General features: G+C 45.0%; 1 protein-coding gene across 3 annotated transcripts in view; it reads right to left on the reverse strand.

The window, feature by feature from the left end:
* The window catches only part of mrpl3 (mitochondrial ribosomal protein L3), an 86,139-nt gene that overhangs the window by 52,735 nt on the left and 14,021 nt on the right, over positions 1–19,383 (reverse strand). For 2 of the 3 annotated variants that reach the window (XM_079530980.1, XM_079530979.1), the window contains exons 5-7: positions 17,132–17,231; positions 13,315–13,375; positions 7,973–8,084 (exon numbers count right to left, since the gene is read on the reverse strand). The exons of the other annotated variant lie outside the window; for it this stretch is intronic. In XM_079530980.1, coding sequence (XP_079387106.1) covers positions 7,973–8,084; positions 13,315–13,375; positions 17,132–17,231 — 273 coding nt within the window. The remainder of the gene's footprint in view (positions 1–7,972; positions 8,085–13,314; positions 13,376–17,131; positions 17,232–19,383) is intronic. 3 annotated transcript variants of the gene reach the window in all.

Raw genomic sequence — 19,383 nt, forward strand, 5'->3', positions numbered from 1 at the left:
AGTTTACATATAGTACACATAGTACATGCATACACCTTCCCTAATGATTATATCTGGTTTCAGTATTTATTCATGGTGTATTGTCTCTATTATTAAGGTTATTGTAGCAGTCAATTTATATTGGGGGGGGCGGGAGGGGGCGGGGCGGGGGTCCCGAGACATTGCCAAACCACTTCCGGGGGTCCCCGGCCAAAAACGTTGAGAACCCCTGCTTTGTGCAAACCACTCCGATAACCAGCTGTGTCTGTATGTTTGTGTACGTGTGTACGTGTCCGTGCACAGGTGAGCATGGTTACCATGGTCACTGACATTACGTCAGACCACAGCTGATCAGGCACAACCATCCTTCTCCGTTCTCTACACTGGCTCCCCGTAGCGGCCCGCATCCAGTTCAAAACCCTGGTGTTAGCCTATAGGGCAGTGAAAGGAACAGCTCCTTCCTACCTCCGGGCTATGGTCGATGCCTACACCCCTGCCCGACCACTTCGGTCTGCCACCTCGGGGCGACTGATTGCCTCGTCACTCAAGGGTCCTTCTGGCCGATCCACACGGTCACGACTCTTTTCTGTTCTGGCCCCACAGTGGTGGAATGAACTCCCCACTGATGTTAGGACAGCAGAGTCACTGCCCATATTTCGCCGCAGGTTGAAAACCCACCTCTTCAGGAAACACTACCCTTCCTCTCTGCCTGACCTACTTGTTGTTAACTAGTTGTACGAACGCTTGTTTTCTATTGTTGTATTGTTTATTGGATCTTGTTTAGTCGATACACTTAATTGTTTTAGCTCATGCTCATTTGATTTAGCTATTTTGTCTCATCTGGTTAAGGAAATAGGTAGCTGATATATTGCACTTTTACCTTAGCGCTAGGTATACTCTTGGTTGCTTGTTTTTGCAGAAAATGCACTAAAGACTTCTGGTGATTAGTAGTTTTTGTTCCCTACCTATGTTGAATACACTTATTGTAAGTCGCTTTGGATAAAAGCGTCTGCTAAATGACTGTAATGTAATGTAATGTAATGTAATGTAATAAGACCTTGCACCACTCAGTTCACACGGGTGTGATTTGGTCTTTGGTGTTATGTGCTCCGTGTTGTTTTTCACGTGGGCGTTACTTTGAACAGTACCGGTGAAGAGGCATATCCTTCGGGACAATAAAGATCATCATTATTCATTTAGTCTGAAATGTAAGTTGTGTAAAGATTGTTGCAAATCTGTCCTTCATCTGTATTGATTCACCACGACCTCTCGTTCCTTTGCTGCTCTGGCTCTCTCTGACCCCATTCAGGACAGGAACCCCTTTTTGGTGTTTTGGCCCATTGAGGCCTGACCTCGAAATTAAAAAAAAAATTCTAAATCCTCTAAATATTTTCATGATTTTTCAAAAATAGCAGACCTACAAGCTTGTAGGTCTGCTATTTTTCAATAGCTAAATTATAACATAATGTTTAAAACACCAAAAGGGGTTACATCATGAAAGCTTCCTTCCAACACATAACTGTAAAATACAGAGACTTTTGATGGTGTGTCTTTAAGAGGAGTCACGCTTTTGATGGTGTGTCTTTAAGAGGAGTCACGCTTTTGATGGTGTGTCTTGAAGAGGAGTCACGCTTTTGATGGTGTGTCTTGAAGAGGAGTCACGCTTTTGATGGTGTGTCTTTAAGAGGAGTCACGCTTTTGATGGTGTGTCTTGAAGAGGAGTCACGCTTTTGATGGTGTGTCTTGAAGAGGAGTCACGCTTTTGATGGTGTGTCTTTAAGAGGAGTCACGCTTTTGATGGTGTGTCTTGAAGAGGAGTCACGCTTTTGATGGTGTGTCTTTAAGAGGAGTCACGCAAGGTGAGCACTCACATCACATTACGGTTGGAAATGTGACCGACACCCAAAACACATCCACATAAAAGCGCTCCCGGCGGAGCAGTGCACTGTGTGTCGCGTTGCATTATTACGACAGGCTGAGGCTGGCGGTCCAATGAAGCCTGGAGATCAGAGGGTTGGAAGGTGTGGGGGAAACAAACCCTTGCTGAATGCACCTGAGAGCCGCCAGCGACAGACAGACAGACAGACAGACAGACAGACAGACAGACAGCTGAATGCACCTGAGAGCCGCCAGCGACAGACAGACAGACTGACAGACAGACAGACAGACAGACAGACAGACAGACAGACAGACAGACAGACAGACAGACAGACAGACAGACTGACAGACAGACAGCTGAATGCACCTGAGAGCCGCCAGCGACAGACAGACTGAGAGACAGACAGACAGACTGACAGACAGACAGACAGACAGACAGCTGAATGCACCTGAGAGCCACCAGCGACAGACAGACTGACAGACAGACAGACAGACAGACAGACAGACAGACAGACAGACAGACAGACAGACAGACAGACAGACAGACAGCTGAATGCACCCGAGAGCCGCCAGCGACAGACAGACGGCTATAAAAAAAAATAGCCTCTGGCTCCAGTGCTGATTTTGACAGCAAAATGTTGATTTTAGTTGGAGTCACAATTTTAGTCACCTGGAATGTTTTAGCGTTAGTCTATTTCAGTCAGATAACTCACGAATAGATTTAACCAATATGTATTTATAGAATGAGAATAAAAGTGTGGATATAATATTTTATCTTGGCGTTCGACTCGGCTACATTTTTTTCACAATAATATTTTCACAATATTAAACATTAAGAGCAGGGAGATAGAAATGGTAAATGGTGCATTTATATAGCGCCTCTATCCAAGGCGCTTTACATATATTGTGCATTACATTCACCCATTCACACACACATTCATACACCGATTGCGGCGGAAGCCATGCAAGGTACCAACCAGCACACCGGGAGCAATTTGGGGTTCAGTGTCTTGCCCAAGGACACTTCGACATGGACAGGAGAGACAGGAGGAGCCGGGATTCAAACCGCCGACCCATGGATTATTGGACGACCTGCTCTACCTCTTGAGCCACAGTCGCCCCCGGCGGTTGTTATTGCGTAGATATACAATAACAACCCCCCCATGGGGAGCATAAATAACAGAGCCCACCGGTGGTGCTGGGGTGGTGGTGGGAGCAAACATCACATAACAACCAGGAACCATAAGCAGAAGGAAGGCAGGAAGATGCATGCAGTCTAGTGAGCTTAAATAGCCCGCCCAATTCAGTCAGCTGACTGCCACGTCAGCGAATGACATGTGGGTCTTGCACTGAATACACCCACATAGTAATGCAGCATATTAACCCCTTGAGTATACGCATGCGCCCTTGAGCACAGCATGAAACCCTTCGAGTATATCTGACTGAACTAACTCCGCAAGCTACGTATCATTTTTAGTCGAATAAATATCATAAGATATTAGTCAACTAAATCCACAGTTGATTTAGTCGACTAAGTTAGTCGGCGTGCATTGACGCCGTCGCAATGACTGATTTTACCCTTTGCTGAAAATAGCAGATCTACAAGCTCACAACACGTCGCGCTGCGACGTGTTGTGAGCTTGTAGATGTGCTATTTTCAGCATGCAACCAAGCATAAAATGACTTGTCTTTTACTTAAACTGGATCTCATGTACACTAGTCCCCGTTGACAAAATTGCCAATAGTCTTAGTTTTAGTCGTCGTAGCTTAGTTTTCATTTATTTTCCATGTAGTTTTCCTCAGTGGAAAAAAAGGTAGTCGACAAACTTATTTCTTTGTCAGTTTTAGTCGACGAAAATCAACACTGTGTGGCTCTTTTTCAACAACAGGCCCCGCTGCAATCCGACGGTCGCGTCCCGACACGACGGAGTACCGACCGCACGTTCAACAGCAGATTTTCACGGAAACAGAAGCTTTCCACCGCCCGATATTGGTGAGGTGGAAAGCATCCTTTATGTATGAGAGAGAGAGAGAGAGAAAGGATCCATTGTCTTGTATTTTATCCTGTCAAGTGATATGAATGTTACCATGTTGTATTATCGCGAGGTGCGAGACACAACTGCTGATCAAGACATAAACCCACTTTACATCCATCCATAATAATACATGTTTCCCTTCAACAGTTTTGCTGCATAACACGCTTTCCACGCTATTTAACACTCATCATTCCCGGGATTCCTTCACAATAGGAGCTCTGGGGTGCAGGGAAAACTTGTCCGCTTTTACTCTGATCCTTTATTAGGAACACCCCGATCGCCCATGACCAAGTTCACCGTCCTTTATTAGGAACACCCCGATCGCCCAGGACCAAGTTCACCGTCCTTTATTAGTAACACCCCGATCGCCCATGACCAAGTTCACCGTCCTTTATTAGGAACACCCCGATCGCCCAGGACCAAGTTCACCATCCTTTATTAGGAACACCCCGGTCGCCCAGGACCAAGTTCACCATCCTTTATTAGGAACACCCCGGTCGCCCAGGACCAAGTTCACCGTCCTTTATTAGGAACACCCCGATCGCCCAGGACCAAGTTCACCGTCCTTTATTAGTAACACCCCGATCGCCCATGACCAAGTTCACCGTCCTTTATTAGGAACACCCCGATCGCCCAGGACCAAGTTCACCATCCTTTATTAGGAACACCCCGGTCGCCCAGGACCAAGTTCACCATCCTTTATTAGTAACACCCCGATCGCCCAGGACCAAGTTCACCATCCTTTATTAGGAACACCCCGGTCGCCCAGGACCAAGTTCACCGTCCTTTATTAGTAACAACCCGGTCGCCCAGGACCAAGTTCACCATCCTTTATTAGGAACACCCCGATCGCCCATGACCAAGTTCACCATCCTTTATTAGGAACACCCCGATCGCCCATGACCAAGTTCACCATCCTTTATTAGTAACACCCCGATCGCCCATGACCAAGTTCACCATCCTTTATTAGTAACACCCCGATCGCCCATGACCAAGTTCACCATCCTTTATTAGGAACACCCCGATCGCCCATGACCAAGTTCACCATCCTTTATTAGTAACACCCCGATCGCCCATGACCAAGTTCACCATCCTTTATTAGTAACACCCCGATCGCCCATGACCAAGTTCACCATCCTTTATTAGTAACACCCCGATCGCCCATGACCAAGTTCACCATCCTTTATTAGTAACACCCCGATCGCCCATGACCAAGTTCACCGTCCTTTATTAGTAACACCCCGATCGCCCATGACCAAGTTCACCATCCTTTATTAGGAACACCCCGATCGCCCATGACCAAGTTCACCATCCTTTATTAGGAACACCCCGATCGCCCATGACCAAGTTCACCATCCTTTATTAGTAACACCCCGATCGCCCATGACCAAGTTCACCATCCTTTATTAGTAACACCCCGATCGCCCATGACCAAGTTCACCATCCTTTATTAGGAACACCCCGATCGCCCAGGACCAAGTTCACCGTCCTTTATTAGTAACACCCCGATCGCCCAGGACCAAGTTCACCATCCTTTATTAGTAACACCCCGATCGCCCATGACCAAGTTCACCATCCTTTATTAGTAACACCCCGATCGCCCAGGACCAAGTTCACCATCCTTTATTAGGAACACCCCGATCGCCCAGGACCAAGTTCACCGTCCTTTATTAGGAACACCCCGATCGCCCAGGACCAAGTTCACCGTCCTTTATTAGGAACACCCCGATCGCCCAGGACCAAGTTCACCATCCTTTATTAGGAACACCCCGATCGCCCAGGACCAAGTTCACCATCCTTTATTAGGAACACCCCGGTCGCCCAGGACCAAGTTCACCATCCTTTATTAGGAACACCCCGATCGCCCAGGACCAAGTTCACCATCCTTTATTAGGAACACCCCGATCGCCCAGGACCAAGTTCACCGTCCTTTATTAGGAACACCCCGATCGCCCAGGACCAAGTTCACCGTCCTTTATTAGGAACACCCCGATCGCCCAGGACCAAGTTCACCGTCCTTTATTAGGAACACCCCGATCGCCCAGGACCAAGTTCACCGTCCTTTATGAGTAACACCCCGGTCGCCCAGGACCAAGTTCACCGTCCTTTATTAGGAACACCCCGGTCGCCCAGGACCAAGTTCACCGTCCTTTATGAGTAACACCCCGATCGCCCAGGACCAAGTTCACCATCCTTTATTAGGAACACCCCGGTCGCCCAGGACCAAGTTCACCGTCCTTTATTAGGAACAACCCGGTCGCCCAGGACCAAGTTCACCATCCTTTATTAGTAACACCCCGATCGCCCAGGACCAAGTTCACCATCCTTTATTAGTAACACCCCGATCGCCCTGGACCAAGTTCACCATCCTTTATTAGGAACACCCCGGTCGCCCAGGACCAAGTTCACCATCCTTTATTAGTAACACCCCGATCGCCCAGGACCAAGTTCACCATCCTTTATTAGGAACACCCCGATCGCCCAGGACCAAGTTCACCGTCCTTTATTAGGAACAACCCGGTCGCCCAGGACCAAGTTCACCATCCTTTATTAGGAACACCCCGATCGCCCAGGACCAAGTTCACCATCCTTTATTAGGAACACCCCGATCGCCCAGGACCAAGTTCACCGTCCTTTATTAGGAACACCCCGATCGCCCAGGACCAAGTTCACCATCCTTTATTAGGAACACCCCGATCGCCCAGGACCAAGTTCACCATCCTTTATTAGGAACACCCCGGTCGCCCATGACCAAGTTCACCATCCTTTATTAGTAACACCCCGATCGCCCATGACCAAGTTCACCGTCCTTTATTAGGAACACCCCGATCGCCCATGACCAAGTTCACCATCCTTTATTAGTAACACCCCGATCGCCCAGGACCAAGTTCACCGTCCTTTATTAGGAACACCCCGATCGTCCATGACCAAGTTCACCGTCCTTTATTAGGAACACCCCGATCGCCCAGGACCAAGTTCACCGTCCTTTATTAGGAACACCCCGATCGCCCAGGACCAAGTTCACCATCCTTTATTAGGAACACCCCGGTCGCCCAGGACCAAGTTCACCATCCTTTATTAGTAACACCCCGATCGCCCAGGACCAAGTTCACCATCCTTTATTAGGAACACCCCGGTCGCCAAGGACCAAGTTCACCATCCTTTATTAGGAACACCCCGGTCGCCAAGGACCAAGTTCACCGTACTTTCTATTAGGAACACCCCGATCGCCCATGACCAGGTTCACCGTCCTTTCTATTAGTAACACCCAGGACGAAGTTTTATCAATAAGACGGAGGTTATTGATATCAAAGCCGATCGCATCGCTCCACAGCCTGGGAGCGCCTGTTTGCGCAACACTCGATGTTGCGTAATAGTGGGACACCATTTCGGTCTCGTTTTGCCGACGAGACCGAAAATCTTAAAACGTTAATAACTCTTGATCTAAATCATCCCGTCCAATTCTAAGAAAAGATCCTGTGTTAGGACGGCCCACGCGTTAGATTAAATCATACCTCCCGTTGTTGTCGATCGACCTCTAGAGTGTTTTGGCTACATTTAGCTGCTACAGCCACATCCGGGATAACATCCGGTCCGTCGGTAAAAGTGCTCCGCTGCTATAAATCGATGGGCGCTCTGATTTAATGGATTAAATAACCTCTGATTTAATGGATTAAATAACCTCTGATTTAATGGATTAAATAACCTCTGATTTAATGGATTAAATAACCTCTGATTTAATGGATTAAATAACCTCTGATTTAATGGATTAAATAACCTCTGATTTAATGGATTAAATAACCTCTGATTTAATGGATTAAATAACCTCTGATTTAATGGATTAAATAACCTCTGATTTAATGGATTAAATAACCTCTGATTTAATGGATTAAATAACCTCTGATTTAATGGATTAAATAACCCCGGGCAATCACAGTGTTAATCTAAAGCCGTCAAGGTGTAAAAAAAAAAAAACCCTGCACTTTATCCACATTCACAGTTCGCTACTGTATCGCTCACCCCTCCGGGTCTCGTGTGTGTGTGTGCGTGTGCGTGTGTGTGTGCGTGTTGTTACTCACCCCTCCGGGTCCCGAGGCTCCAGGTCTGCGATGCGTCTTGGTTTGACCGTGGGTCGCCGGTTGACCTTTGAACCCATAGCGCTTCATTACGCCCTGGAAGCCCTTACCGATCCTACGTGTAATATTAGAGAACGTAGAAGGATTGTTATTTTGCCTGTTGTTATCTCTCCTACGATACCAACATCATGTTATCTCTCCTACGATACCAACATCATGTTATCTCTCCTAAGGTACCAACATCATGTTATCTCTCCTAGTGGTACCAACATCATGTTATCTCTCCTAGTGGTACCAACATCATGTTATCTCTCCTAGTGGTACCAACATCATGTTATCTCTCCTACGATACCAACATCATGTTATCTCTCCTACGATACCAACATCATGTTATCTCTCCTAAGGTACCAACATCATGTTATCTCTCCTAGTGGTACCAACATCATGTTATCTCTCCTAGTGGTACCAACATCATGTTATCTCTCCTAGTGGTACCAACATCATGTTATCTCTCCTACGGTACCAACATCATGTTATCTCTCCTAGTGGTACCAACATCATGTTATCTCTCCTAGTGGTACCAACATCATGTTATCTCTCCTAAGGTACCAACATCATGTTATCTCTCCTAATGGTACCAACATCATGTTATCTCTCCTAAGGTACCAACATCATGTTATCTCTCCTAAGGTACCAACATCATGTTATCTCTCCTAAGGTACCAACATCATGTTATCTCTCCTAAGGTACCAACATCATGTTATCTCTCCTACGGTACCAACATCATGTTATCTCTCCTAGGATACCAACATCATGTTATCTCTCCTAAGGTACCGACATCATGTTATCTCTCCAAGGTACCAACATCATGTTATCTCTCCTACGGTACCAACATCATGTTATCTCTCCTAGGATACCAACATCATGTTATCTCTCCTACGGTACCAACATCATGTTATCTCTCCTACGGTACCGACATCATGTTATCTCTCCAAGGTACCAACATCATGTTATCTCTCCTACGGTACCAACATCATGTTATCTCTCCTAGGATACCAACATCATGTTATCTCTCCTACGGTACCAACATCATGTTATCTCTCCTACGGTACCGACATCATGTTATCTCTCCAAGGTACCAACATCATGTTATCTCTCCTACGGTACCGACATCATGTTATCTCTCCAAGGTACCAACATCATGTTATCTCTCCTAGGATACCAACATCATGTTATCTCTCCTACGGTACCGACATCATGTTATCTCTCCAAGGTACCAACATCATGTTATCTCTCCTACGGTACCAACATCATGTTATCTCTCCTAAGGTACCAACATCATGTTATCTCTCCAAGGTACCAACATCATGTTATCTCTCCTAAGGTACCAACATCATGTTATCTCTCCTAAGGTACCAACATCATGTTATCTCTCCTAAGGTACCAACATCATGTTATCTCTCCAAGGTACCAACATCATGTTATCTCTCCTACGATACCAACATCATGTTATCTCTCCTACGATACCAACATCATGTTATCTCTCCTACGATACCAACATCATGTTATCTCTCCTACGATACCAACATCATGTTATCTCTCCTACGATACCAACATCATGTTATCTCTCCTAGGATACCAACATCATGTTATCTCTCCTAGGATACCAACATCATGTTATCTCTCCTACGATACCAACATCATGTTATCTCTCCTAGGATACCAACATCATGTTATCTCTCCTAGGATACCAACATCATGTTATCTCTCCTACGATACCAACATCATGTTATCTCTCCTACGGTACCAACATCATGTTATCTCTCCTACGATACCAACATCATGTTATCTCTCCTACGATACCAACATCATGTTATCTCTCCTAGGATACCAACATCATGTTATCTCTCCTAGGATACCAACATCATGTTATCTCTCCTACGGTACCGACATCATGTTATCTCTCCTACGGTACCGACATCATGTTATCTCTCCTACGGTACCGACATCATGTTATCTCTCCTACGATACCAACATCATGTTATCTCTCCTAGGATACCAACATCATGTTATCTCTCCTACGATACCAACATCATGTTATCTCTCCTAGGATACCAACATCATGTTATCTCTCCTAGGATACCAACATCATGTTATCTCTCCTAGGATACCAACATCATGTTATCTCTCCTAGGATACCAACATCATGTTATCTCTCCTAGGATACCAACATCATGTTATCTCTCCTACGATACCAACATCATGTTATCTCTCCTAGGATACCAACATCATGTTATCTCTCCTACGATACCAACATCATGTTATCTCTCCTACGGTACCAACATCATGTTATCTCTCCTACGATACCAACATCATGTTATCTCTCCTAATGGTACCAACATCATGTTATCTCTCCTACGATACCAACATCATGTTATCTCTCCTAAGGTACCAACATCATGTTATCTCTCCTAATGGTACCAACATCATGTTATCTCTCCTAAGGGTACCAACATCATGTTATCTCTCCTAAGGTACCAACATCATGTTATCTCTCCTAATGGTACCAACATCATGTTATCTCTCCTAGGGTACCAACATCATGTTATCTCTCCTAAGGTACCAACATCATGTTATCTCTCCTAAGGTACCAACATCATGTTATCTCTCCTAAGGTACCAACATCATGTTATCTCTCCTACGATACCAACATCATGTTATCTCTCCTAAGGTACCAACATCATGTTATCTCTCCTAAGGTACCAACATCATGTTATCTCTCCTACGGTACCAACATCATGTTATCTCTCCTAATGGTACCAACATCATGTTATCTCTCCTAAGGTACCAACATCATGTTATCTCTCCTACGGTACCAACATCATGTTATCTCTCCTAATGGTACCAACATCATGTTATCTCTCCTACGGTACCAACATCATGTTATCTCTCCTACGATACCAACATCATGTTATCTCTCCTAAGGTACCAACAACATGTTATCTCTCCTAATGGTACCAACATCATGTTATCTCTCCTACGATACGAACATCATGTTATCTCTCCTAATGGTACCAACATCATGTTATCTCTCCTAAGGTACCAACATCATGTTATCTCTCCTAAGGTACCAACATCATGTTATCTCTCCTAGTGGTACCAACATCATGTTATCTCTCCTACGGTACCAACATCATGTTATCTCTCCTACGATACCAACATCATGTTATCTCTCCTACGATACCAACATCATGTTATCTCTCCTACGATACCAACATCATGTTATCTCTCCTACGATACCAACATCATGTTATCTCTCCTACGGTACCAACATCATGTTATCTATCCTACGGTACCAACATCATGTTATCTCTCCTACGGTACCAACATCATGTTATCTCTCCTACGGTACCAACATCATGTTATCTCTCCTACGATACCAACATCATGTTATCTCTCCTACGGTACCAACATCATGTTATCTATCCTACGGTACCAACATCATGTTATCTATCCTACGGTACCAACATCATGTTATCTATCCTACGGTACCAACATCATGTTATCTCTCCTACGATACCAACATCATGTTATCTCTCCTAATGGTACCAACATCATGTTATCTCTCCTAAGGTACCAACATCATGTTATCTCTCCTACGATACCAACATCATGTTATCTCTCCTAAGGTACCAACATCATGTTATCTCTCCTACGATACCGACATCATGTTATCTCTCCTAAGGTACCGACATCATGTTATCTCTCCTAAGGTACCAACATCATGTTATCTCTCCTACGATACCAACATCATGTTATCTCTCCTAAGGTACCAACATCATGTTATCTCTCCTACGATACCAACATCATGTTATCTCTCCTAAGGTACCGACATCATGTTATGTCTCCTACGATACCAACATCATGTTATCTCTCCTACGATACCAACATCATGTTATCTCTCCTAGGATACCAACATCATGTTATCTCTCCTACGATACCAACATCATGTTATCTCTCCTAAGGTACCAACATCATGTTATCTCTCCTACGATACCAACATCATGTTATCTCTCCTAAGGTACCAACATCATGTTATCTCTCCTACGATACCAACATCATGTTATCTCTCCTACGATACCAACATCATGTTATCTCTCCTACGCTACCAACATCATGTTATCTCTCCTACGCTACCAACATCATGTTATCTCTCCTAAGGTACCAACATCATGTTATCTCTCCTAAGGTACCAACATCATGTTATCTCTCCTACGGTACCAACATCATGTTATCTCTCCTAAGGTACCAACATCATGTTATCTCTCCTAAGGTACCAACATCATGTTATCTCTCCTAAGGTACCAACATCATGTTATCTCTCCTAAGGTACCAACATCATGTTATCTCTCCTACGGTACCAACATCATGTTATCTCTCCTAGTGGTACCAACATCATGTTATCTCTCCTACGGTACCAACATCATGTTATCTCTCCTACGATACCAACATCATGTTATCTCTCCTAAGGTACCAACATCATGTTATCTCTCCTACGGTACCAACATCATGTTATCTCTCCTAAGGTACCAACATCATGTTATCTCTCCTAAGGTACCAACATCATGTTATCTCTCCTACGATACCAACATCATGTTATCTCTCCTAATGGTACCAACATCATGTTATCTCTCCTAATGGTACCAACATCATGTTATCTCTCCTACGGTACCAACATCATGTTATCTCTCCTACGGTACCAACATCATGTTATCTCTCCTACGATACCAACATCATGTTATCTCTCCTAATGGTACCAACATCATGTTATCTCTCCTAAAGTACCAACATCATGTTATCTCTCCTACGATACCAACATCATGTTATCTCTCCTACGATACCAACATCATGTTATCTCTCCTACGATACCAACATCATGTTATCTCTCCTACGATACCAACATCATGTTATCTCTCCTACGATACCAACATCATGTTATCTCTCCTACGATACCAACATCATGTTATCTCTCCTACGATACCAACATCATGTTATCTCTCCTACGGTACCAACATCATGTTATCTCTCCTACGGTACCAACATCATGTTATCTCTCCTAACGGTACCAACATCATGTTATCTCTCCTACGATACCAGAGGAGAGGAGAGGAGAGGAGAGGAGAGGAGAGGAGAGGAGAGGAGAGGAGAGGAGAGGAGAGGAGCTTACGTTTTGGCAGTGGCACAAAGAAGAGGAGAGGAGAGGAGAGGAGAGGAGAGGAGAGGAGAGGAGAGGAGAGGAGGGGAGGGGAGGGGAGAGGAGAGGAGAGGAGAGGAGAGGAGCTTACGTTTTGGCAGTGATGTCGACGTACTGCCCCGGACGGAAATGTGCTGCGTAGAGAGGAGTGCCTGGGAAGGGGATAATGAACAAGGTTAATCACTTCAGGTTAGAAAAACTAGACATTGATGGCGATGTGATTAAAGTCTAGGCACCGTGTTCAGGGCTCGACAGTGCGACTAGGTACTCGCATATGCTACTAAAAATAGCACCGTGCGAGTTGTAAAATTAAATTTGTAGCACCGGTGCGACCATTCAATCGTGATAAAGACAAGGCAAGTGCACATTCTATAGTCGCGGTTCTATACCTAAATTTATATTTCTTAGTACGGCGGTGTCGTTCGCCAAAAAGAGCAGATCTACAAGCTAACAACGTGTCGAGGCTCAATGCAGCGTTCATTTGAAGATCCGTCCCCTTTGCTCCCACCCTGTGTTGCTGGCTGCTCAGTTCTCTTCCGTCAGCAGCGGAGCGAACGCAGCAGGATAGCATGATAGCATAGAAGGAGTTGCTTGGACCCCGACACGTTGAATACTAAACTTATTTGGAAAGTTTGGAATGTTCAAACATCACTCGATATAACTTTTACCAAACGTGGGTGAAACAGCGTGCAGCCGTGCACGCAAAGAGTGCACGTGCGCACGCACATGGAGTGGACGGATTGATTGATAACCAAAACAACCCTTGCTTAGCACCTCGCTTACAAAAGTGTGTGCGCAGGCTGCGCAGCGCAATACGAATGACCGACCTGTCACCTGGCTGCCGCTGGATACATAATTGTATTACTATTAGTCAGTGGCCTGCGGCCGAGGTGTATATGTACGATGTTTTGTCTGAACCGAAGCAGTCAAAGCCAAGGAGAATGTTACAATACTAATTCACCATCGAGCCTCTGCACTGAATATCACACTCGCATGATAGAACAGCAGGATACAAACGGAATGTCTGTCTGTCCATGAGCAACATGAAATTAATTGATGATTATCTATCTATCTATCCATCCATCCATCTGCATAAAAAACTAATAGTCTATCAGCATAAAAACAAATTGATTAGGCTATAGATTATATAAAAACAACAAAAAATCCAGATGAATATCAATATTGTGATCATTTCTGAAAAGATATTGTGATATAATATTTTACCATATTGCCCGCCCCTGCCTCATATCACTTTATTAAAGAAAAATCACACCCGTGTGAACTGAGTGGTGCAACTACACATTTATTGTTATAGTTACTGTACATTAGAACCAGGAAAGATTGATTCACTCTGACGTGATATCTGTGATGTCAGTGACGTCACATACTAACCATAGCAACCATGCTTGTTTTTTTGGTTGCTAACCAAAGCAACCATGCTCGTTTTCTTTGGTACGAACAAACACGGGTACAAAGCCAGTTGTTGGAGTGGTTTGCACCACTCAAAAATCACACCTGTGTGAAGTGAGGGGCACTCTTATCATCATACATCATCATGAATCATCTCATACTGGCCAATCAGAATGCCTGTTGCCTGTGATTGGTTAGCTGATTTGCTAGTTTACATATGACGTAAATTTTCCTTTCAATGTCAATGGCGTTTAATGTTTTGATTGTTTAATTTATGTCATATTTAGCTGAATTTTGACCTAATTTCTCTGTTCATTGTCAATGGCAGATATTGAGACGTGTGGGGAATAAAGCTGTATAGGAGGGGCTAGCGCCTCAAAAACACATTATTTGCTAACTTTTCATCGTGCTCCTAAAATCATTTGTGTGCTACTAGATTTTTCAACTTAGTAGCACACGTGCTACTTGGAAAAATGCTAAGCGTCAAGCCCTGACCGTGTTACTTTTTTGTAATGAATACATTACATTTTTGACCCGATGGTCAAGACTCAATTGATCCCCTAGCGGGCAACCAGGCAGGCTCTATTAGCTCAATGGTAAAAAAAAAAAAAAAGAATGTCAGCACTTACGCAGGAAACCGGGTTCAAATCCGGGTGAGAAGAGGAACGCACGTAGTCCAGTACATCTCAGAGATGATTATTGTACTTTTACTACACTACATTTGTTTGAAAACTTTAGTTACATTACGTTAGTTCACATTTTAATGCCGATACTTTTGTACTTTTACTCTAGTAAATTTTGGATTCCGAACTTGTACTTACGTAACAGAGTATTTCTACAATTATTTTACTTCGCACCTTCCTACCTACATGACTGCCTGCCTAAATATGTCCCAAACCGCCCCCTAAGGTCTTCCACTGCTGGCCTGCTCGCTTTGCCTAAAAAAATGGCAACTAAAAAATACGGGGAAGCAGCTTTTTGCTTCTACGGGCCGACGGCGTGGAACAAACTCCCACTGTACCTTCGACAGGCAGCCTCTGTAGACATTTTTAAAGCACAGCTCAAGACCCACTTCTACACCCTTGCTTTTAATTGATTTGTTTTTTTAATTTCTTTTGTTATTCATGTCCTCACTGTATTGCATTACTGCTCTTGTTTTTTAATGTTTATGCCTTGCTTTTCTTAAAAAAAATTCTCTCTTCATTGCTCTGTAAAGCACTTTGAGCTGCATTTCATGTCATGAAAGGTGCTATACAAATAAAGTTTTATTATTATTATTATTATTATTATTACATAATTGCAGTATTGATACTTTTACTTAACTCATTTTTCTGTATTTGGCTGCGGACCCCCATCTGAAAATATGTTGTTCCAGGGACCCCCATCTGAAAATATGTTGTTCCAGGGACACCCCAGAAGCTAATATTTGAGTTTAAATCGTTCACTCCGAAAGAATATATATTCAAAGATTTGCACTACATTTTCACGATTTTTCAAAAATAGCAGACATACAAGCTCGTAGCGCGGCACGAGTGCCGCGCTACGAGCTTGTAGATCTGCTATTTTTCAATAGCTAAGGTATAACATGATGATTAAATCACCAAAAGGGGTTCCCGCCCCAAGATGGGGTCTCTCTCTTGTAGCAAAAACATAACTAAAACTAGCCAACCAATGCTGCTCTTGCACAAATTTAGAAATGAGATCGCATAGGAGACCGACTCTAGACCGCAATCTTTTGTTTCGATTAATTACAATAATAGGGATCTCAAGATGAAAGTGGTGAAACCACACAATGTCTGTCGTCAAGTATATAACAAAAAGGCATTTCTCTTTAATAAATATTTTTTATCCCACGATTGTGTAACCCATTTTTCACCCCTGTGTCAATTATCTAATGTGATCCAGGGCTCTACACACCCTCCGCCAACCTAGTCCCCATATATGGGGGACATGGGGAGAGCAACGGACTTGAACTACTGCTTCCTTCATGCCCGAGTGTCCAAGTCGCTCCTGACAGGGTGTTGTTGGACCTTTGTCCACTGATGAAAACTAAATGGAAACTAAATAAAAACTAAGCTATGATGATGACTAAAACTAAGACTAAATATACTGACAATTGTCAACAAATAAAAACTAGACTAAAACATTAGGAAGGTACTAGTGGACAAGAGATCCAGTATAAGTCATTTTACACTTGGTAGCATGCTGAAAATAGCAGATCAGCTATTTTCGGCAAGTGTAAAAACTAGCATTACGACGGCATCAAGGCCCGCCAAAATACATCTTAGTCGACTAAATCAACTGTAGGTTTAGTCGACTAAAATCTTATGATATTTAGTCGACTAAAACTAGACTAACACTAAAACATTCCAGGTGACTTTAGTCATAAGTCTCTTGAATAGTCACATTTCAGTCACTTATGACTAAAACTAAAATCATTTTTTTTCCTGCCAAAAGCAACACTGGAGCGTGCATGGAGTGAAGCTGAGCTGGTGAACCTGGTTTGATGACGGCGTCTTCAGACACTTTAAACGCAGAGACTTTCTGTTTCGGAGGAACTCCCGCCATCCTGAACATCTCCATACCCTCCTCCGTCCTCTGTGTGTGTGTGTGTGTGGGGGGGGGGGGGGGGGGATGGGGGGGAGAGAGAGAGAGAGAATACATCAGTACAGTGAGCAGCAGTTGGGACTCTGGCATTTAAAAATGTACTGTGTGGACCTGCTACGACTGTGAGCATGCACGGCCGCACATGCACACACACACACACACACAGGCGCTCTTGACATTTCCTTTCACTCATCTCATTCCCTCCTGTAAACTCTCTTTCAGCTCTCTCTCTCACTCATGTGTGGGTATGTTACTCTCTCTCATGTGTGTGTGCGCGTGTGTGTGTGTGTGTGTGTGTGTGTGTGTGTCTCTCTCTCTCGCTCCCCCTCTGGCAGCTCTGAAAGTCACCCTGTTAGTGATAGGCCTAATCCCGATTATTTTCACCGATATTGATGTCATGACTCAATAATGAGTGGCGGTGGCTCAGGGGTAGAGTGGCTGGATGGTAACCGTAAGGTTGCCAGTTCGAACCCTGTGGGCTCCCCCAGAGTCGGTGTCGAAGTGTCCTTGAGCAAGACTCTGAACACCTAATTGCTCCCGATGTGCAGGTTGGTGCCTTGCATGGTTTCGGGATAAGGGGTTTAGAGAGAGAGAAGTTTAGGGATAAGGGGTTTAGAAGTTTAGGGATAAGGGGTTTAGGGATAAGGGGTTTAGGGATAAGGGGTTTAGGGATAAGGGGTTTAGCGGTGACGAAAATGGAGCTCCTAGTCTTGGAAAAGCCAACTTCTGGATGATCAAACGCGTGCAAAAATCTGCATACCGAAATTCATAGGATATGGAATACTAAATGAGGTCAAATGTAGAGCGGGGGGGGGGGGGGGGGGGAATCTCTGTTAACCCATTTATGCCCGACGTCGAAATTTAATTATTATTATTTTTTTGTCAGTTTTCTGAAATATTTTTTGTTTCTATGTCAGTGGTGTTCAATATTTCATGTCAAGGACCCCCAGGGTGTAATTGGCCGCCGACCCCAATTTGAAAATATGTTGTTCCAGGGACCCCCCCCCCCCCAGAAGCAACAATTTGAGTTGAAACGTTCGCTCTGAAAGAATATATATTCAAAGATTTGCGCTACATTTTCACGATTTTTCAATAGCTAAAGTATAACATAATGCTTTAAAACACCAAAAGGGGTTCCCGCCCAGAATGGGCTAATGCATTAAACAGAGATGAGACGAGGAGGTGCTAATTAGGGGCTGCTCAATTAATTTCATTTAATTTTAATTTTTAATTACAACTTTGGCTTCTGACAATTTATGAAAACAAGATAAAATGAAGATAAAACGATTATTGAGCCGTGAAGTGATCCTCTAAGTCAGTGGTTCCCAAAGTGGTACCCTAGGTACCCTAGGGGGTCCTTGAGGGACCCCTAGGGGTCCTTGAGGGACCCCTAGGGGTCCTTGAGGAAGTGGGGTCTGGGGACCCCTAGGGGTCCTTGAGGAAGTGGGGTCTGGGGACCCCTAGGGGTCCTTGAGGGACCCCTAGGGGTCCTTGAGGAAGTGGGGTCTGGGGACCCCTAGGGGTCCTTGAGGGAGTTAGAGGGGTCTGGGGACCCCTAGGGGTCCTTGAGGGAGTGGGGTCTGGGGACCCCTAGGGGTCCTTGAGGGAGTGGGGTCTGGGGACCCCTAGGGGTCCTTGAGGGAATCAAGTGGGGTCTGGGGACCCCTAGGGGTCCTTGAGGGACCCCTAGGGGTCCTTGAGGAAGTGGGGTCTGGGGACCCCTAGGGGTCCGGGTCCTTGAGGGAGTGGGGTCTGGGGACCCCTAGGGGTCCTTGAGGGAGTGGGGTCTGGGGACCCCTAGGGGTCCTTGAGGGAATCAAGTGGGGTCTGGGGACCCCTAGGGGTCCTTGAGGAAGTGGGGTCTGGGGACCCCTAGGGGTCCGGGTCCTTGAGGGAGTGGGGTCTGGGGACCCCTAGGGGTCCTTGAGGGAGTGGGGTCTGGGGACCCCTAGGGGTCCCCAGACCCCTAGGGGTCCTTGAGGGACCCCTAGGGGTCCTTGAGGAAGTGGGGTCTGGGGACCCCTAGGGGTCCTTGAGGAAGTGGGGTCCTTGAGGAAGTGGGGTCTGGGGACCCCTAGGGGTCCTTGAGGGAGTGGGGTCTGGGGACCCCTAGGGGTCCTTGAGGAAGTGGGGTCTGGGGACC

The sequence above is a fragment of the Electrona antarctica genome (assembly GCF_951216825.1).
Source record: "Electrona antarctica genome assembly, contig: scaffold_312, whole genome shotgun sequence".
Taxonomy (NCBI): Eukaryota; Metazoa; Chordata; class Actinopteri; order Myctophiformes; family Myctophidae; genus Electrona; species Electrona antarctica.